This window comes from Centropristis striata, chromosome 17 (assembly GCF_030273125.1).
Source record: "Centropristis striata isolate RG_2023a ecotype Rhode Island chromosome 17, C.striata_1.0, whole genome shotgun sequence".
Lineage (NCBI taxonomy): Eukaryota > Metazoa > Chordata > Actinopteri > Perciformes > Serranidae > Centropristis > Centropristis striata.
Genome location: NC_081533.1, coordinates 30,840,999 through 30,863,130, shown reverse-complemented (window position 1 = coordinate 30,863,130; position 22,132 = coordinate 30,840,999). Strand labels below are relative to the sequence as shown.

General features: G+C 40.5%; 1 protein-coding gene across 1 annotated transcript in view; it reads right to left on the bottom strand.

Annotated features, from left to right (window-relative positions):
• The window catches only part of frem1a (Fras1 related extracellular matrix 1a), a 39,271-nt gene that overhangs the window by 2,883 nt on the left and 14,256 nt on the right, over positions 1-22,132 (bottom strand). The window contains exons 13-33 of the mRNA XM_059355391.1: positions 21,057-21,265; positions 20,201-20,294; positions 19,831-20,083; positions 18,182-18,370; positions 16,417-16,602; positions 16,132-16,328; positions 15,215-15,425; positions 14,938-15,082; positions 14,707-14,848; positions 12,332-12,527; positions 11,949-12,213; positions 9,751-10,168; positions 8,396-8,597; positions 8,150-8,294; positions 7,567-7,696; positions 7,385-7,457; positions 5,582-5,731; positions 3,477-3,685; positions 3,335-3,382; positions 3,078-3,257; positions 958-1,089 (exon numbers count right to left, since the gene is read on the bottom strand). Of these exons, the coding sequence (XP_059211374.1) occupies positions 958-1,089; positions 3,078-3,257; positions 3,335-3,382; positions 3,477-3,685; positions 5,582-5,731; positions 7,385-7,457; positions 7,567-7,696; positions 8,150-8,294; positions 8,396-8,597; positions 9,751-10,168; positions 11,949-12,213; positions 12,332-12,527; positions 14,707-14,848; positions 14,938-15,082; positions 15,215-15,425; positions 16,132-16,328; positions 16,417-16,602; positions 18,182-18,370; positions 19,831-20,083; positions 20,201-20,294; positions 21,057-21,265 (3,774 nt within the window). The remainder of the gene's footprint in view (positions 1-957; positions 1,090-3,077; positions 3,258-3,334; positions 3,383-3,476; positions 3,686-5,581; positions 5,732-7,384; positions 7,458-7,566; positions 7,697-8,149; positions 8,295-8,395; positions 8,598-9,750; positions 10,169-11,948; positions 12,214-12,331; positions 12,528-14,706; positions 14,849-14,937; positions 15,083-15,214; positions 15,426-16,131; positions 16,329-16,416; positions 16,603-18,181; positions 18,371-19,830; positions 20,084-20,200; positions 20,295-21,056; positions 21,266-22,132) is intronic.

The window sequence follows — 22,132 nt, the reverse complement described above, 5'->3', positions numbered from 1 at the left end:
ACAGTACTGTCTAAAGTAGGGGTGTGCCGTATCGTATCGTTCACGATAATATCGGTATGTTTTTTTTATGGTTAAAAAAAATCCATATCATGATATTGGCAACGTTCCTACTTCTTGATGTAGTGGTTAAAGTTGTTTTAATCACAAAAAGCTACTTACTCCCTGTCGCAGCTTTCAAAATAAGAGCACAGTGTGTTAACAGAATCCACCACTTACAAGAAGACTGTCAAAATAAGATGCCTTAAATAAAACATACAAGAACCTTTATTCTCCTTTACAAAATGTCATTAAAATATGCCCCCCAGAACCCCTAAATGGTTATTTTTATTATTTGCTCATACTCAAGAGTCAAGAGTAATTTTTTTAAATATTTGGCAACTGTTGAGATTTGCACTTCACACTACATTTTAGATTTTTATTTATTTATACAGACTAAAATATCATATAATCATATTTTCTATATCTTTTTAAGTATTTCGTAATATCGTCAAGAATATCGTTATCGCAAAAATAGCCTGAAATATCGTGATATTCCAGCCCTAGTCTAAAGTCATTATGCTGACAACACATAATGCTGTATAACTATCAGTCCTGATGATCTTAGACCCTTTACTGTCTTAAGAAACTACATCTCTTTATGGACACAAATTTATGGATGTAAGAAATGTTATTTCTGCAAATGAATCAAAACAAATACAGTGATCAAAGTTATAGGACAACAGTGGCAAAGAGAGGCATTTCTAGTAACTTACTTAACTTTATCAGCAAATTACAACTCAACTAAGGAATTTGGATGTTATGATTGACTCTAATCAAACTTTTTAGCAGTAGACAAGGGACACAAGTGAAATAGTATAGTATCATCGAAAAAATATTGCAAATGTCAGACATCTTTTCCCCCAAAGATCAAAGATAAAGAAGCTAATGCATGGTTCCTTTGTTGTCCAGCTGGAGTACCTGATCAGATGGTGCCCAGGTTTTCCAGGAGACTCCATTGCAGTGAAAGAGCTGATTGGTGGTATGGTTGAAATGCAGAAGTCCCATGAGTTCTGGCACACAAGGCTTGGGTGTGGAGTTATCAGCTGTAGCCTGTGGGCCATACACATTTACAGAAATATTATTGTTATGTTGCTGTTTTGCTGCGTCTTCTGCCTGGCGTCAATTCACACCGGGCGCGTTACAGCAGCGTCACGTCAGCTTAGCGAGCCGGTCGTATACACGCGAGATAACGAGATCACGCGATAATCCTGACCATACGGGAGACCGCAAGATCCCGTGATAAACTCTAAACTCTATTTATACAGTCTATGGATAAACTGTGTGTATAAAGTAAACAACAACAACAAAAACCAACTTACTTTGCTTCTCTGACGTTAAAGATCTGTTGATCTGACCATCTATCCTTATAAAAACAATATGTTATGTCATAAATGATTGTATGATGTTCCACTTCAACAATCAGTCTCTTGTCTTCCGTGTCGCCGATCCTCTGAGACCCTTTGATTGATTGATTGATTGATTGATTGATTGCTGATCTGGTGCCCCGGTCATAACATAATGTTGATGTGAAGTAGTTTTAGGCTGCATGAACTGCGTATTGTGTTTTATTTTGAAAGGGGGAGGAAGTGTTTTACGTTGATTCTGAGTCGGACTTCCTGTCTGGTGCGATCTGCTCTGTTGAGATTTACGCGGTTTGGCAGCGTCTCGCGGAGAAATAGAAGTCCTACCTAATGCTCGCGTAGAGACGCTGACGTGACGCTGCTGTAACGTTACGCAGCGCGCCCGGTGGAAATGCTCTCATTGATTAGAGTGTTACCTATTTGCAACGGCGTACGCAACGCTGACGTGACGCTGCTGTAACGCGCCCGGTGGAAATCAGGCTTGTTCCTAGGTGGTTCACCAGAGCCACCTCAAGTTTTGGTCAGACAGATGTTGACACTTTGTTTTGAAGATTGTGAGTTTTCATTGAGCGGTGCTGCTGTGGTGGCGCAGCCAACATTGATCATTCACCATGACACAGGAATTTGTTCTATTTTCACTTTACTTTATCTGATCTACCTCAAATATCTCATGCTTCGTGAGAGTCCAGGGCTGAACACTTGCCATCACAATATTGAGCAAAGCCCCACCCTCTTTGATTTAACCACGCCCCCTTTCACCCTTTTACACTACAGGCCAAAAGTTTGGAAGCAACTTAAATTTTCTGTTCACGATGGCTTTCTTAAAAACCAGTATGGATTCTGGCATAAGCACAGTTTGATACATGTGGAGGTGAGTTTGCGTACGTACTTTTCTAGGTTTTGGAGTACGCCATCTTTCAGTATGAAAGCTACGCACTCTTTGATACATGAGGCCCCTGTTGACTATTTCAAGGAATGAAGTGACACAACATTGAAATTAGTCTAATTATCAATATAACTAACCACTTTTGGGTTTTGTGAAATGCTGTTTCTCGTGTTGTCCACAAGAGGGCAGCTTGTGTTTGTTTTATGGGTTAAAAAAGCTAAAAAGTCCTTAAAAAGTGTGTTTAAAATACATTCTAACATGATTTGGGTACAAAAATATTATTCATGATTTAAGTTTATGGTAAAAATGTAATTCATCTGTTTTTTATGTGCCTATTGTTCGTTTTTGAGCTAATGTTAGTAATGAGCTTTTGTTTTGAAGGATCGCTAAATCTCTTCCTTCTTCCTGGCGGTATTGTGTATTGCGGTAAAACCAAGCAATTGCAACGGTACGAGCTGATGGTAAAGGCAGTAAAAGCTAAACTAAATAAAGTAAACAAAAGGAAAATAAAGCCGTGACAGTAACACAAGAATAAAATGGCGAAGGCTGACTATAATAGCAACCCCCCGAGGAGGCACAAGTTCTCAAGTTGGTTTCACTTTGATTTACGGACTTAATAAGGAGCTTGTATGGAAATAAACATTGTGAAAACCATCAGTCGGGTCCACCATCTTTCGGAGGGTATGCTACAATCAACAACAGCTCCATGTGCTATCCAAGCAAAAGAGAGTTATTCTTTGTTCACTTAACATTACATAAAGCATAAGAGGAACAGTTCCATTTGTACTCACATGTCCTTTAGAGCGGGCTGCTTTTGGAGTTAAGATATTTCTTTGAGGATCTGTGTTTGACTTTGGGACAGCAGACACCTGCTGCTGTGCTCCCCTGCTAACCACACGGATGTTTGCCTTTCTGCCGCTCCTTGATGGGGAGGTGGCATCCTCGACTTGCATTTTCATGATGCCATGATACTAGAAATAAAGAAACATGAGAAGTGAAGACTTTTCTGACTTTAAAAGGTCAGTTAGTAACAGGTGTGGCTGCTTACCGTGTAAACAATGTCAGTCCCATTGTAGATAACTGATGAAGGTGCAACCTAAAGGTGAAACAGTAACAGGTGATTTTAAGATGAAAAACAAGACAAAGCGAAAAGTCAAATCACACTCTGATCTTTAAGAGCAGGTACTGACAGACTTTGAGTTGTCCATGACTTTGAGGTTTTTTTTGGGGGGATCGATTTTAGGCCTGGGGATGCTGTCGCCCCGGGCCCAGATTGCTGGATCTGTGCTGAAGGACAGTTTCTGTAATTGAATGGATCCATGCTGGGGGTACGTGTCTGATGGAACCTCCTTTCCTCCAAGAATGGCCTCCTCGTGATTCTGGTTCAGTCTGTGCTGTCCTGTGGTGGTTTAAAAAAGAAATTCACCACCTTTTATGCAAATGTCCAATCTATCTATAAAGCAAGAAGCATGTGTGTGTGTGTGTGTGTGTGTGTGTGTGTTCTTGAACTTCCTACATAGTGAGGACCAGAACACGTTTTTAACCCACAGCGTGAGGACATTTTTGCAAAGTGAGGACATTTGGCCGGTCCTCACTTCTCTAAAGGCTTTTTTGAGATTTCAGACTTTGTTTTAAGGGTTAAAGGTTACATGATAAGGATAATTAACTGAAACTGTATTGTGTGGTTACAAAGCTAACTAAAATTATAGTGAAAATGTCCTTCGTTTTCGTCTTTGTCAACTTTTTTCATACATAATCAAGATGGATAAGACAAAGGAAATAAAGGCAAACTTTACTGTGACCTCTTTTAATCTCCCACCCAACAAATACCCCAAAACTAAACTAAAACTAGCAAACTCAGTCTAAAAACGAATTAAAACTAACTGAATTTGAAAACAAAAATTGACAACGAAAATTAAAACCAAAACTAATGAAAAATCCCAAACTATTATAACCTTGCCAGGGAATTTACTATTCCAATGAGGGCCCTCACAAAGATAGAAACACAAGAATGTGTGTCCCTGAGTCCCTCCCACACTGTCCTGACAAGTTGAACAATCATTCAGCTCAACTGTTACCTGACACAACTTCACTTCAATACTCACCATCTACAAAAACAGGAATGGAAAGGGTTAAGAAACTCACAATTTCATCATTTGTATTGCTTTTAGCCTTGACTGATGTTTTCCACAGCATGACCCTGCCTGTAATCTGAACTTTGTATGTCATAGCCCTGTCTCTGACAACGTGGGTCCTGCTGACACTGGTCTGGTTTTACCATCTTATTCACTCATTCCTGTCAAGATCTCTGAAAGGTAGTGTGCAAAAACAAAACTTTCCCACAACCTCAGTCACCACAGTTAAAACCATTTTCTTATATTTGCAATAGTCATGTTATAGCAGGGGTGTCAAACTCAAATACACAATGGGCCAAAATTTAAAACTTGAATAAAATTGCGGGCCAACATTGAACAAATGAACCTTTTAATATATACCAAACATGTTTTGCTTTAACATTAAATATGGAAACAGCAACGCTTATAAACATACAATATATAACTAAATAGTGCAGGCATGCAAAATCAAATTTCAAATAAAAAACACTAATAATCAATGTCATTAATTTATTAAATAAAAAATGTAATAAAAATCGTGTGCCTCTTTTCTATTTGCATCCTTCCGATTTAAATATCAAAATAAACTTTTTCAACAGGTTAATAAATTCTGCCTTACTTTTCGCCATTTTTGGGAAGGGGTAGCTGTGATACAGCTCTAGCTTGAGGTTGCTATGACGACTGTCACAGAGGAGCGTTTCTGGGTCCTGTCCTGATTGACGCGCCAAAACAACAGCAGGGCATTGTGGGATTTGTAGTATTAGCGGTAAATGCGCCGTATAATACCGGCGGGTCAGCTTTTATAGTACAATAATAATATAATAATTTGGTATTGCCTCGCAGGCCAAATAAAATTACACTGCGGGCCAAATTTGGCCCGCGGGCCAGAGTTTGACACCCCTGTGTTATAGTGTCTTTGGGCAAATTTCAGCTCCTTTTTTTTCTTTTAAAAACAAAAACAAATATACTACACTATGGTGGCAAGGTTATACAGGACATAATATCTTGTATAATGTAATGTCCTGTCAAATGCTTTTAAATATTATGTTTCATTTGAAATGTTTTAGGTGAGTAAAGGAATGTAAAAAAAGTGATGAAAATGTCTAAAAACTTTTTATGTGAAGTGATTCAACCTGGCAAAATTGGATTCTAAAGATATACATCTAGTCTTTATTTTTTACCTCTTCCTGAGTCCCTGATTGTGACTCGAGTCTTGTTAAAACTGCCGATCACTGTGCCTTCAGGGGAGACTAGCAGCACTTCAAACATCTCGTCAGGCTCCTCAAGGTTGTCCTGAATGATCTCAGTTTGCCAGCTTGTCTTTGACACTCCTACATATACAGAAACAAAAACAAACAATAGATGGTGCAGGTCTTTTTAGGTGAATTTATCTTTTCTTTTTTTAAAACTTTTTATTTTGAAGCTCACTTGAAATAACTGAATGAATATGGTGATGGCAGTTGCTTGGACAAGAACAAGATTCTATCAGATGATAAAGCAGGTTATCATATATTTTTTTCTAAATTACCATTATTTACAGAAATTACATCATATTGTCTTGTAGAAGACTTGAAACAAGTGATTGAGACAATGATATTGCCACAAAAAAAATGTCTGATGTAATAAATTAAGTGAGAAGTCATCTACTTTTGTATTGAGATAGATATGGCCGGAGGTCTTCTGTAACTGCCGTTGGCGACCCCTGTTGGGTTTTGAATGGGTTTTCTTCACTGCTTAGACAGACTGAGGATTTCCATCGGGCGCGGAGCAGCCACTGAACGGGTCCGCCGCGGTTTTGCTCCATCTTCTTCCAGGCGTCAATTCCCACCGGGTGCGTAACGGACGCGTATCGAGCCAGCCGTATACACACGACATAACGAGAACACGTTAAAATCCTGAACCTCCGAGAGACCGTAAGATCCCGTGATAAACTAAACTGTGTATAAAGTAAACAACAACAAACAGCTTACTTTGCTTCTCCGACGTGGAAGATCTGTTGATCTGACCATCTATCCTTATAAAAACAATATGTTATGTCATAAATAATTGTATGATGTTCCACTTCAACAATCAGTCTCTTGTCGTCCGTGTCGCCGATCCTGTGAGACCCTTTGATTGATTGATTGATTGATTGATTGCTGATCTGGTGCCCCGGACATAACATAATGTTGATGTGAAGTAGTTTTAGACTGCATGAACTGTGTATTGTGTTTTATTTTGAAAGTGGGCGGAAGTGTTTTACATTGATTCTGTGTTGGATTTCCTGTTTTGTGCAATCAGCTCTGTTGAGCTTGACGCGGTTTAGCAACGGCTCGCGGCAAAATTAGAAACGCTACGGATTGATCGCGCTGCAGAGCGGAGAGCCGCGGCTCGGACGCTGCTGAGACGTTACGCGTCGTGCCTGGTGGAAATGTCTCATCACACTCACACACACATACGCATCTGTAGCATTTACATAAAATTCTGTCTGTCTGTCTGTCTGTCTGTCTGCTGATTTGCTTATCAGCTATATGTATGGCCACACAATAAATATTGTAAATATCTACTCTTTATTTTTATTTTTTAATTGTTTACCTTATTTTCTGTTGAAGTTGTTTGACCTTTTCTTGTTCTGTAAATAAAAATAAAGTTGTCCTCCAAAAGTGGGGGGGTGGTGGTGGGCCAAAAAAGAAAAGAAAAGGAAATGCTCTCACTGATTAGAGTGGCAGCGATCAGCAACAGTGACCGCGGTGCAGCTGTTACGTTTAGGTTGCCGTCTAGTTTGACGTGTTATTATTGTGGGCCAAACCATTTTTTACATGGGGGGAAATTAAAGGTTTTCCATCACTATGCCGTAGAAAACTAAATAGATAAATACAGGAAGCTAATTAAAATATAAAACATTTTCACAAACGTTCCCATTTTAACATTTGACCAAACTTTATTTGTAAAATTAGTGAATTTAAAAAACGTAAGGCAAGCTTTCTATATGAAAGAGGGCATACCTGGATCAAACTGAATGAGGGAAGAAGGGCTTATGAGGAAATCTTTTCCAGCTGTTGCAGTTAGCTCCTTTACCTGCGATAAAGAAACATGACACAGAAACACATATTGACATATGTGAGAAAAAGGCCAAAAATCAGATCTGATGACATAAATGTACTAAATGTACTATAGATCTTCAGACCTTGACAGTGACATATGAAGACTCTGCCACGTTTCCTTTTCGAATTATGTCCAATGAGACAGTCCCCTGCTCCTCATGCACAGAGTACTCAGACTTTGACAGCTCCACAGTAGACCAGCTAAATTCAAGTCTGCAGAGGCAAGGTCAAGCACAGTGAAGACTAAACTGTAAAATTAAGACATACAGTACAGGCCAAAAGTTTGGACACACCTTCTCATTCAATGCGTTTCCTTTATTTTCATGACTATTTACATTGTAGATTCATCAAAACTATTAATGAACACATGTGGAATTATGTACTTAACAAAAAAGTGTGAAATAACTGAAAACATGTCTTACATTCTAGTAAGCAAAGGGTGGTTACTTTGAGGAATCTAAAATACAAGACATGTTTTCAGTTATTTCACACTTTTTTTGTTAAGTACATAATTCCATATGTGTTCATTCATAGTTTTGATGCCTTCAGTGAGAATCTACAATGTAAATAGTCATGAAAATAAAGAAAACGCATTGAATGAGAAGGTGTGTGTCCAAACTTTTGGCCTGTACTGTAATTTAAAAAATGTTACAGTATTTTTCTTACATGTGAGAGGGACTAGAGTTTCCTAAAGGATCGGTCACTGTGAACTCCAGGCTGTCGGAGAGAGACTCTCTTTCTGGGTTGATAATGTAGGCAATAGTTCTCTTGTTCAGCTCCATCTGAGAAAATCGCTGTGGTATAAAACCACCTGCAAGAGCAAAAAAAAGAGCAAAAAAATGTTTTTTTTCCCCCTCATTGACTCACTTAACTAAGATGAAACTGAGGTGGAAATAACTTGTCTTTCCTGACCTGTAGTGATGTTTTCAAGGTAACCAAAGTAGGGCTGGCGAACAATGCAGAATATCAGCTCTTCTTCCCTGCTATCGCTGTCTTGGGCCTTCAGTTTGTGAGACGACACAAAGATCCCGTACCGTCCATCACCTAAAAGCTCTGCTTTTGTTAGAGGAAGCAGCTTCACAACCTTAGGACACAACTTATCCAAAGGCTTGATCTGAAATTATGGGAAAAATAGAGATTAGTTAACATGGCATTATTGAAATTGAAGTGGTTTGGATTAATGAAATGTGACATAGTCTATATGATAAACACAAATTTAACTATCTGCATTTGTCTGTATCGGAATCTTAATTTAACAATCGTTCTAAATGAAAGTATTTTTGCTGCAAAAAATTATTTTTTAGTTCCATTATGGCCTTTCAATTCAAGTTATTTATTTTAAATGTATGATGTGTTTTTGCACACATTAATAAAAATGAGCTAAAATTAGACAACACAGATGTATTTGTATTCAGCTGTATTACATGTTATAATCCTTGAAACATGGTTTTATAGCCCTAGACAAGATATGGCATGTTCATTCATGTTACCTTGTTTAACATGCTAACATCACCCCCAATTTACCTCATCAACCAATTTAGATATTTAGTTTACTTGTCATGTTTTTCCTACAACAATAAGAACCAACATCAAGCTAGCTTTTTGGGAATGACCCTGGTTGCTACTTGACCACCATGTTACATGAAAGCTACTTCAAGCAAGGAGAAACAACACAGTATTTATCATAGCAAATGAAACTGCTCAAGTCAAAAAATTCAGAGATTTTGCTGTAATTTTATCTAACTCTATTCATTTATTGGTGTGTAACTGATCTAAATATCAGAGTTCTTACTTGGGACACATTTTATAATAACCATTATCATATGTGAGCATAGTGGCTGCTGTAGAAATCTAGCGGGGACATTATTAACACATGGAAAATGGCCCCTAAAGGAGATGATGGACCACATCTGGGTATTGTTATCTCTTCCAATTGGCTCACATAGGATCCTGGGGCGCATAACGTACATCCATTATGTATTATGTATGTGCTTATGTTGCTGAGGTTTTTTTTCATTGTTTTTTCCTCCTTTCCTCTCCACATTGTGCTGTATTTCTTTCTCTTCATCTTTGTCCTTTTGTCCTGTTCACCTCTGTCATATTATATGTGTGTTTTTATACGTTTTGGACGGGTTGATGGCAAATTTTGTTGTACTATTACTTGTTACTCTGTGCAATCACAATAAAGGCTTGTGATTCTGATTCTGATTCTGAGTTGTGACACAACCAAGAAGCCTTACAAAACAGACGTTTATCACCATACCTACCTGAATAGTAAAGAACACAGGTTCCATATGTAACTGCCCATCTAGCAAGAAACCCCGTTTGGTGCTGTCAGAGGCAGTAAAGGCAAATCGATCGATCTGCGATGGCCCCCCGTCGTGTTTATATGCTACCTCCAGCTCCTGTATGTCTCTCTGGGTGAAGTTTGAACCAGCAGTTAGTGTGATGCCACGTAAAAGCAGCCTGCCATACTGTGGAGGCTGGACGAGGACAAAAGTCAGGGAGCTGGGTGGAGTGTCGGGATCAGACATGACCAGGCACTCAGGACTCAAGAACATGGAGGAGCCTTGTGGAACTGAGAATCCTTTTTTGTAGAACAGAGACGGCAGGATGCGATCCACCATTTCCACCGCAATCTCAAAGCTTCCGTTTCGGCTGGTTTTACCATTACTTACAACAAACCTGCCAAATATACAACAGGTGACATGTCATCCTGAGAGCACACATGTAAGGACCATTGGAAGATAATTTGTCAGTTCATTCAGCTATTTTAATATTTTTGCTGTTCAATAACCAACTGGGCATTGGTCGACTGTCTATCTTGGCTAAGTAATAGCATAACTTTTTTTGTCAGTTGCACATCAGATTATTTTACTAATTTCCCACTGAAACACTACTGTCACGGTTTTAAGATTGCAATCACACAAGAAAACCCAAGTACTTGTCCAGGGTATGGCAAACAGGTTGCTATGGTTGTTAGGGTCCTAAACTGGAAAGGCATACAGTACATGCTAATGCAGGTTTAGCCAAGCTAGCACTGTGTCAGCATGCAGTTGTTGACAAGTGGAGGAAAATTTGCCTGTCAGGGGAATCCTGACTAATGACATTTAGGCTGAAAACAATAAAAACATAATGTAATAATAACATAATAATGTAAATGTAAATAGGCTACCATGCATCACACATGCAGTTGGCAAAGGAAGTGATTCTGAACCATAAACTGACTCTGTCTTCCATCATGTTAAGTGAAGCGAAATCTGCATAGACAGCTGTTATAAATCACACAAATATCTAGCCTGGGTATACCCAGACTGCCTTGCGCGCTCGAATTTAATTTCGAACCTCCAGGCAGTCTGGAAACTAGGCGAGTTTCTTAGCCCTGTTTTAGGGATCCAATCACAGAGCGGGGAGGGACGGCAAGACGATGACGCGTACTACCCGGCAGACGGAAGCTTGTAGTTTTCTTACGGATCCTGCAGCTGACGCGAAACTCTCTTTAGCTGTAGATGGTGTTTGAAATAGTTTAGAGCGAAAGTTGAAAGGCGAAAGGTCTCTCGGCGGCTCCGCTGAGATCACCGGCGTTATGGTAGCGGGGCTATAAGCGTCGCTAGCGGCTATTAGCGCCGTTAGCGGCTAATAGCTGCTAATAGCTAATAGCCGCTAACGGCTAATAGCCCCGCTACCGCGGACAGCGGAGCCGCCGAGAGGCCCGCAGCAGCTTGATTATTGCCCATAAAATCAGTGGATGTGTGTGGCTGAATGACATGAGGGGGAATAAAGCGTGAAAATAAATAATCTTGCAGAAAGCGAGAACTGGAGAAGCAAAGCAGCAAGCAACACTCTCTCACAGACACACACACACAACAAACATCCATTTCTGTTGTTCTACTACGTCATCTGGTATAACTGATCTGATTGGCTAAGAGCTACCTACAGACGCTTTGATAGACATTCTAAGCGCCCAATAAACGGCTCCGGAGGATCGTAAACCACACCTCCTCTACGGAGAAATACATTGCTCGTTGCCAGACTAGCCCTCATTTGAGAATAGTCTGGTGTTAGCCAGGCTAACAAATATCCTGCCTTCACCAGGTTCACTGACTGAAATTTACTAAAACTTAATGATTTTCTGAATAGATTTCATGTCCGCTTCATGGGAAGAAATCAACAATGTTTGTATATATTGATTGATTTTATTTCCCCTGCAGTAGCAAGTGAAGGGAAACTGCATGTAGTGAATTAGGAACAGAAACAGGCTGGGATCGTTGATCTATCATACATTCAACAGAATTGAATACTATTTTATCTATGAGATGCACTAGTGACAGATGTCAAAAATGCTTCTAAAAGTGCATCCAGTAGGGATTAGCCTTTACACCCAAACGACATTACATTTGTGTTACATATAAATATAATAATGAGAATACGTAATATCAAGTCATACAATGGCTTCTAGACTTACTGAAAGGTTTCTGTGGGTGTGGTGGCTTTGTTGTCATGCACATAAGCCACAAGGTTGGCTGCTATGTCCATCTGGCTGAAGGTGGAGATGGCGAGTCCAGGATGTTTGATGTATTCTATCTGTCCGTGAGCAGGAGGGTTGGTGACAATATACAGAAGCTCCTCCGGCTTGTCTGTACCATCTGTGGCTAACAGTACATCTGTGGTGAGAACCACATGATCTCCAAGGCTGACGTTCACTGGCTTTACAAGTAAAGCAATATTTCCTGGAGAACATGGTGGAGGAGACAGTTAAAGGCTACATTTACACTGGGACCCTATCGTTATGACTTGTCTAATGAAGAATTCATGTCAAACAGAGAAATTAAAAGTGAATTACACTACCTTTTTCTAAAGCTTTCACAGAGATGTGGAAGTGATTTGGGGGGGATTGATTCTTTCCATCTAACAAGTGGAATACAAAGAAGTCCTGTGTTTCAGCACTCTGAATCCTTATGTGGACGTAGCGTAGAAGGTTCAGGTCCACCATCTCCTGGGTGCAGTTTCTCCCTGCTGTCAGTGTCACCCAGTCCTGACCTTCCTAAGACAGAAGCATAACACAGTGTCAAGCTGATGTGTAAAGTGACAGCTACTATTACAGAATATCACAAAGAAATGGCAATTGGAAATTATTTTGGATTCCCCCTCCAGGAATGTTCTTACAATATTCTACAATTGAAATCTGATATATTCCTTCGGAGGAAGATCATTGGAGGAATTCAGCCATACCCCAATTCCAAAATTCTTCTAAAACCCTTTTTGACAGATATTCAATTGAAAACTGTACAAAGTTAATATATTTTGGTGAACCGATGTACACCAAAGGTTCAAGGCTTCACCTTACTTATTATTATAATTCATCTTCTGCTGGATTTTAAATTATGTACTTCTTGTATGTGCTATATTTTTATGTTTATTTTTTTTCAAAAAGTCTTCTCACTGTTTTTGAAAAATACGCCAAAAACTGAAAAAAATTCACATTTAGAATAATTGGAAATCGATGTGAAAAGAGCTGAGAAACACCTCATGTTGGGGCTGTGCCACTATATCTGCTCTTGGTTTCTCTTATTCAATTCTCTTCGGGCATTAATGCAAGCCAGTCTGTCCCCTGACCTGTGGGCAGCTGTGCATAACAAGTTTTTACGTGTCCAATGTAGTTACTTAGTTCAAGAACATTCTGACAAATCAGAACCAAACCAAGGATTGCCAAAGATTGGTCTCCACAGACTCTCGAGAAAACCTTTTAACCTACTCTGCTGTTTAGTGCTGGGCAGCAGCCTGGTCTCCTAAATACTATCTTTCCATGCAACAAACTCAATGCAGTTTGTTGCATAAATTCAATAGGGGGCCCCTACTGGAACCATGCTGGTGAGTGTCTGGTGTCCGGCCTGTGTTCATGTAGCCTGGTTAGGCTCAGCCCAAAATAACTATGTGGATTCACCACCCAGTGGGCCTACCACCTGCAGGGTTAGGTGCAACCTGGGCATGGTTGCTTTAATGGCTGGCTCTGGGGACGTGGAATGTCACCTCTTGGGTGGGGAAGGAGCTCAAGCTTGTAGGTAAGGTGGATTGTTACCAGCTAGTTGTTGTTGGGCTCACTTCAACGCAAAGCTTGGGCTACGAATCCAAACTACTGGAGAGAGGCTGGACTCTAGCCTTTTCAGGAGTTGCCCAGGGTGAGAGGCACCAGACAGGTGTGGGGATACCCACAAGCCCTCTGCTGAGTGCTGCTGCGTTCCCAAATACCAGGGAATCACACTACTCAACCTCCCCGGCAAAGTTTACTGAAGGGTGCTGGAAAGGAGGCTCTGACTGATTGTCGAACCTCGAATATAGGAGGAAGAATGCCTCTTTTTCTTCTCGAAGCTCAGATCTCTAGACATCTGTAGTAAGATGCTGCAGATGTTTTATCAGTCTGTGGTGGTAGTGTGTTGTTTTATGCTGCAGTCTGCTGGGGAGGCAGCATCACACACAGAGATGATCAGACTGGTCTAAAGAGCTGGCTCTGTGGTTGGAGCCAGGTTGGACACACTGGAGGAGGTGGTGTAGAGATGACCTGTCAACATGTTCGAGGCCTTCCTGAAATACCCGGATCATCTGCTACACAAAACCTTTATGGACCAAAAAAACAGCAGTGGACGTCTCCTCTCTCTCTTGCAGAACGATACAAAAGATCCTTCGCTCATTCTAACAGAGTTACCAGACAAACTGAATTTCCCCTCGGGGACAAATAAAGTAAATGGTAAATTCTAGTCGCTTTGCGACCACTCAAAGCGATTTACACTACAGACTGCGCTCATTCACCCATTCACACACACATTCATACTGGTGGCAGAGGCTACCATAAACAGTGCTTCCTGCCACCATCGGGAATTTATTCACACACCGATGAACACAGCATCGGGAGCAATTTGGGGTTCAGTATCTTGCTCAAGGATGCTTCGACATGTAGGCTGCCATGGTCAGGGATCGAACCACCAACCCTCCGATCACTGGGCGAACGCTCTACCAACTGAGCCACAGCCGCAATAATTTTGATTTGATTTGATTGATTTTTCATTCAGTGTTGGCAGTGGACATGCTGCATTTTCTCACATTTGAGGTAAAAAGCCTTTACCATTTACTGAAGTGTGTTCCCATCACTTGACAAAGTAAAACTAGCAGGGGGTATAATATCAAAATATGTGGTGTGGTGTGTATGTTGACAGTACTGCACCAACCTTAAGCTGAAGTAGTCCCAGCATGGGAACACTCTCAAATATGTATATGACCTCTGAAGCAGGAGTATCATTGTCTTGTGCAAATAGTGTAACACTGGAAATAAGCCTGGCCTCTCCTGGCTCTACCACCAGTCCATTGTTCCTGAAGGGGAAAAGATTGAGTTCACTTACTTTCTCACAATGATGTGTCTATAATTTAAACTGAAACTGTAGTGAACATGTTAATTTAACCTGATGACATGAGGCTCCTCGTCATTGACGGACAGCACTTTAACCATCACTTGTCGTTGAAGTTGGTGCCTGCCATCAGTCAACTGGATAGTAAAACTGTCTTCCATATTTTCTGAGTCATCGTGCATGTACATCAGGTCCATACCTAGACACAAGTGATCATACAGATTTATTTGACATTCAGAAGATGTAATATTTAGTTTAAATTATTTTTTTTAAAAAGGCCTGCGTGCTCCAGAGTGAAATGAGGCTTTAGGTTCTGACATGTAAAAGGTACCATTTAAAAGATTAGTCATTGTAAAGTCGACCACAGGGTGTTGAGGACTGGCCTCTCGTCTCCTGTTCACTGGATTTTCTTTGCTTAGGGTGCTGATGCTGCCATGCTGTGGGGCTCTGACCACACTGAAGAGCAGAATGTTCTTGGGGACATCCAGATCTGTTGCGTGTAGAACTGATAAGTCCAACGGCTTCATGTCTCCTTCTTGTACCTTGTCACAGAAGATATCAATCAACATTGGGTCATATGTTGTCAACAAAGTTTAAAGGAACACTCCACCGTTTTTTCATATTAAAACATGTTATTCGGGTAAGTAAGACGAGTTGATACAGACCTCTTGCATCTCAATGCGTGCACTCAATCGCCCTGGCGCGCGGAGCTACTTGGCTAGCACTTAGCTTAGCCCAGTTCATTCATTGCGGTCCAAACAGATGGACAGTTAGAAGTGACCAAACTCCTCCAGGTTTTCCCTATTTAAATACAGCTACACGAGTAGTTAAACGACCAAGTATGGCGACACAAAATAAAACGTGGCGCTTTTCGAAGCGGATAAAAAGGATAACTATAATGTATGGCGGAATAGCACTTGGGAGCACTTCGACTCGGCGCAGTAATATCATCACTCCTGACGGAAGTGAGAGGGAGCGGAAGTGATGATATTACTGCGCCGTGGAAAACGTGGAGGAGTTTGGTCGCTTCTAACTGTCCATCTGTTTGGATCCTAATGAATGAACTGGGCTAAGCTAAGTGCTAGCCAAGTAGCTCCGCGCGCCAGGGCGATTGAGTGCACGCATTGAGACGCAAGAGGTCTGTATCAACTCGTCTTACTTACCCGAATAACATGTTTTAATATGAAAAAACAGTGGAGTGTTCCTTTAAGGACATAGCTAACTTTGGTCCTCAGTCGTGAAACTTACAGTGATGTTCCGAGCTTCAAACAGTGGGATCTCGTCATTTGTTGGGTTAATTATAATGTAGAACGCGACATGCGCCGAGCTGTGTTTTCCGTCTGATACACAGAGCATTAACTGGTCAGCTGTGGGCTCCATCCTCTCGTGTCTGGACTGTACGTAGTTCACATGACCGTCAATGATGTCTTTGTATGAAAAGGAAGCTGGGAGAAAAGGAGATTGGACAGAGAAACACGGAATATTATTTTGTTGTTTTCCCAATCTGATGATAACACATACCATAATGCTTACCTATGCTGATGCCTGTGTTGCTTTTCTCGAAGCCAGGACTGGGCAGGACATTTTCAATGTAGCCAAACTTGGGCGGAGAAATTAGACTGACCATCAGTTTGTCCAGAGCAGTGTCCACGTCAGAGGCCTTCAAATGAGAAGCAGTTATTGTGGCAGACCCACCTTCATCTACCATATAGATGTCTCCTACGAACAAGAAAACACAAAGCATGCTAAAACATTAAAAAAAAAACTTTAACTAATGGCAATGATTAACCTTATTACCACATAAAGCTAACTATATACTGTTTGTTGACCAAATTAAATTATTTTAAACTTTTTTCATTTGTGCATTTCAGTTTAAGTATTTCTAGGTATTAAATTGTAAAATGTGTTTGTTTAAATTACTTTTTTAGTGTTTGCTGTGGCCATAATAACATCAGTGAATTTTAATGAATGAAATTTAAAGCCTTATATTTTGGCAAACTGGGCTCAGTCAACAGTTTTGAATATTATTTGACGATTGAATGGGCTTTATCGGCTGTGGCTTAGTTGTTAGAGTGGCCACCCACTGATCGGAAGGTTATGATTTGATCCCTGACCATGGCAGCCTACGTGTCGAAGTATCTTTGGGCAAGATACTGAACCCCAAATGCTTTTATCGGTGTATGAATAAATTCCTAATGGTGGCAGGTAGCAATGTTTAGGGTAGCCTTGACCACCAGCATGAATAAGTGTGTGAACTGGTTAATGAGTGCAGTCTGTAAATGGTAAATGGGGTACACTACACACTACGCTCATTCACCCATTCACACACACATTCATACTGGTGGCGGAGACTACCAGGGCACACCTGCCACCATTGGGAATTCATTCACACACCAATGAACGCAGCATCGGGAGCAATTTGGGGTTCAGTATCTTGCTCAAGGATACTTCAACATGTAGGCTGCCATGGTCGGGGATCGAACCACCAACCTTCCGATCAGAAGACAACCTCTTGGTGACACATAACACCAAAATAAACCTATCACGAGGTCAATCATCCTGATCTTATTAACCCTCTAGCTGCTACAACTTCCTAACTCTCTTGCTCTTACAGTATACTCTTTATACTCTTTATGGATCAGTGCCTTGCAGGCACAGACAACAGCCTCTCTCCATACAAGGGGCATCTCTTTCTGTCTATCTCTATTAAGAAGCCAAAATTTTTTGTAAAAACAGAATAACAATCAGATATTATCATGGGTTGCCCAGCACACCCATTAGTTATAACACTCGTGATATTCTACTCATGATTTAGGTGGCTGCACAAGCAGCTTACATTTTTGTAACTCTCATTTCACTGTTGTTTTTCACTCAATACTGCTGTAAGTCCGTGGCCTACTTACTATATTTATACTAGAATGGCGTAAATGCCATGCGTTTCTATCTAATGCATTGTTGTATACGATGACACCTACTAGATATAAAGCTATCATGACACCAATTAATAAGTGGTAACAGTTGGGCTGCATTTATATGGAAGTTTCACTCTAACTTTTCTGCCTATCTCACAACTGGAGTGTAGTGTATCAGATATTTCCTATCCCCAGATAAATCAAAATACTACCTGCTGCCCCCGCGACCCGGCCCCGGATAAGCGGAGGAAAATGGATGGATGTATGACTTGGTGACAAAATGCACTGCACATAGGCATGGTAAAGAATTTAAATAGTTAAAGTTGTTTGTCCTATCACACAGTGTGGTGTTGTACTTTGTAATGCTGTACTTAGAAATCGCCCACCTGTTTCTAAAGAAGGTGGTTGGCTGTCGACTGGAAACACTGTGATCTGGAGGTCATACACAGGCAGATGTCGTGACTGAGTCCTGGAGGGGTCTTCTCTACCACAGCATAGAGGAGAGTTTTCTGTTTCTCCATCAGAGATAACAAAAGTGATGGTGTCATGGCGAGGAGTGAGTCCAATCTCCAATCCTGAAACCACAATCACATAAAGTACTTCAAGTCAACTGTACTGTATTCCACTGTATTCGTTATACTTATTTATCTCTCAAAAATATTTACTATATACGTAACATGTAGTACAGGTGCTTTGTCAAAAATATTAAGGTACTGCTCCAAATATTGAGATTGAACTTAATCATAAAGTAGAATGGTAATGGAAAGAAGGGAAAAACCATAAGCTCCTGTGTAGCATTTGGTGAAGTCACCAGAAGCTTTAACAAAACATCATATGATGTCTTTATTCTTCCTAGTTTTCCCTACAGGGATATGTCATAAATATATATATATATATATATCAACTACCTTACTTTTAAGGTGTAGTTTGACATTTCTCGGGCAAACTCTTACTCTTCCAGCTAAAATGCTTTCACTATAAGCACAGTAAAAAAAATGACAACCAAGTTCTAAAAGAGTGTCACACAGTGGTGTAGTAGCTAGCAGGCTCCAATTCGGCTTGAAGTGGTTCTCTGTGCAGTTTGCATGTTCTTCTGGTGTGAGAATGGGTTCTCTCCAGGTCCCCTTCCACCCACAAAGACTTGCAACTTAGGTTAAATTGGTGTCTCTAAATTGCCCGTAGGTGTGTATGAGAGCATGAATGGCTGTATGTCTCTAAGTGTGGGATTGGCTCCACCCCCCTTTGCAACACGAGTTCCGACGTTCCGAGTTTCATTCATTATCCTTAACCGATTATCCGCATTGGGGTCACGGGGGGCTGGAGCCGATCCCAGCTGACAATGGGCAAGAGGCGGGGTACACCAGACTATCACAGGGCTGACACATAGAGACAGACAATCACGCTCTCATTCATCCCTATGGACAATTTAGAGTCAGAAATTAAACCTAAATGCATGTTTTTGGACTGTGGGAGGAAGCCGGAGTACCCGGTGAGAACCCACACTAACACGGGTAGAACACGCAACTCCACAAAAGCTGCAGGCCGGAATTGAACCAGCGACCAGTACTAAATCAGTAGCCATTTTTAAAAACAGATTAAAAACCAATCTTTTTTCAACAGCATTCGGTTGAACTGTGTACGTGTGGTTGTGGGAGTGGGTGCACATGTGTGAGTAAGTAAGTGTGTATGTGGTGAATATGGCATAGCTTGTTTACCTGCACTCTTCAATTAATTTGTAATTTATTTTTTTCTAATTGTTTGTATTTGCTTGTTTTTAGTTGTTTTGTTTTGTTTTTTAACTGTAATTATGTATATCCATTGTGAAGCACATTGAGTCTGCCTTGTGCATGAAATGCGCTCTATAAATAAAGTTGAATTGAATTGAATTGAATTACTAACCACTACATAACCACTACATCATACATGACAGAAACTCAGCAATGCATTTGCCAAAAACAATTGTAATCTTGATAATTGGTCCCAGAACAGTTAAAAACACTTTACCCCAAAGCCGACTGTTGACTCCGCTGCCCACCTGTGTGTTTGTAGGTAATGATCCCTGCAGTGATATCTGCCTGGATAAAGCGATCAACTATAATGGAGCTTCGGAGAACCACACCATGATAGGGCTGCCGAGCAATCAGGAATGTCAGACTGCTGTTGTCACTGTCTGCATCCGTAGCGTAGATATACTCAGCTGTGATGACTTGTTCTTGTCCTTCTGCACAGCTGAGAACTGGTTTTAAACCACCAACCAACACTGGGACCTCGTCATTGATGGGCATCACCTGAAGATGACATGCATGTCACTTTTGTAAAACAGTTGTTTCAGTTTTAGTTTCCTTTTTCTGACTGCAAAGAACGGCAAAGAATGTAAAGTAATCAAGGTTGTCCATTTATATTACCTTTACTTGCAGAATAAAACTAACTGAATTGATGCCATCTGTTGCAGTGAACTCAATGTTGTCCTCTACAGTTTCTGAGCTGTCGTGATTGTACCTGATTGACAAATGACAGACAAAACTAAGATTTGCTAAATGATTAAATAAACACAACATCTGTAATCAAATGTGAATAAAAGTCAGATAACTTCAGTAATTGTATCAACTCAAAATAGCTTTATTATTTGATACTTAGCAACCTACCGGCCGCTATCCTGATAATAATTTCAAACAGCGGCAAGTGGCAAGATTTGGCAGGAATCATGTTGCTTGCTCACAAAATGTTAAACTGATTATCTTCTTTTCCATCTGGTTTAAGATCATGTTTGTTCTGCCATCTAGTGGTCAAAAAGAACTTAATGCAGCTTTAACCCATTGAGGCCTAAAACGCCTGTAAAACCTCTGGGCGATTTTAAAATAAGCCCCTAAAACCTGAAGTTTTTCTGGAAATTCAACAGAAGTGTCAACGCTTCTACTAAATAATAGATTTTTCAGCCTCTGTAGCAGATAGAAATGAAATTCAAAAAGTATTTGAGAGCTTATACAAATACTACAAAACGACGTATCCGCTTTCCAGGCTTCAATGGGTTAAGCCAAAAGCACGACCACTATCCCCAGATTCATGCTAAGTTACCTATTTATTAGATACAACCGCATCAGTCCAACAGCCCTTTGCAAAGCTTAGTGTTCAATTTTGGTTGACACAGGAGGATATTAATTCTGTTTTGTGTGGATGCAGTTAGAAGTGTTGCATCAAGGGAGTATGTTAAAGGCATTATTTCACATGAAATGAAGAAACAAATGAAGCAGAATATCTGACCTAACTTTAAGGCTTTTCAGGTCTTGCATTGTGAAGGTGTGGCCTGGTTTAAGAAGGAGGCTGCCTCGCTGCAAAGCACCATGTTGTGGTTCCCTCCGCAGCACCACCTGCAGGGCGTCTTCCATTGAGTCCACGTCTGACAGCGTCAAGTGTTCAAGACTGAGCCAGCACTCCCCTCCTTCATCTACAGTCAGAGGACTGGTTATAACCTGAAACAGAGTGCACACACACACACACACACACACACACACACACACACAAACCTATATAATAAACTGTATATCACAGGCAGCAACCTCCGGATCTGAGCAGGGAGGCCAACCAGGAAGTACCTTAAGCTGCATTATACTGAAAATTCCAGCAGGGGGCGCTAAGTTTGGCTGCAAAAGCTTTTCTGTCCGTTCATTTGAATGCAAAATGAGAAAACTTCTCACTTGATTTATTACCTCAGAAATGTTTTTAAGGACACCACTATGGTCTCAATCACTTTAAAAAAAATCTTCTTCAAGACAATTTTATCTTAATAGTTCAATTAATGGCCTTATTTGTAAGAAAATAGGAGATAAAGAATCATATGATTTGGGGCGTGGCTACCTTTGATTGACAGGTGGCTAACAAGGCGAGCCGTCATCAGGAGAGAAGCAGAACAATGCGTATCCACGGCAACGTGTCAATAAAGTTATATAAAACATTATATAAATATAAAAAAGGATGCCGATTAGGTCTCATAACTTTAACCGTTTCACTGTATTTTCACTTATTGACAGTTTATTTGAACGTTTTGTTCATTAAAAATGTCTTGTTCAGCGTTTGGTTGGACTAACAGACACTCCAAGGAGTCGCTGCTCAGTTTTCAGGTAAGTTACGTACATTTTGTTTTTGTTTTTTGCTAGCCAAAATGAACATCCCAGTTAATGCTCCAGTTAATGGCACCATGAATTCCAGCAGGCTGCTAGTGTGCATGTTTCTGACCAAACTGTCAGAAACAGACTCCATGGGTGTCTCAGCCAAGCACCATGCAGCCTGTTTGGGAATCACAAGACCACCAGAATTGGCAGGTCCACCATTGGCTCCCT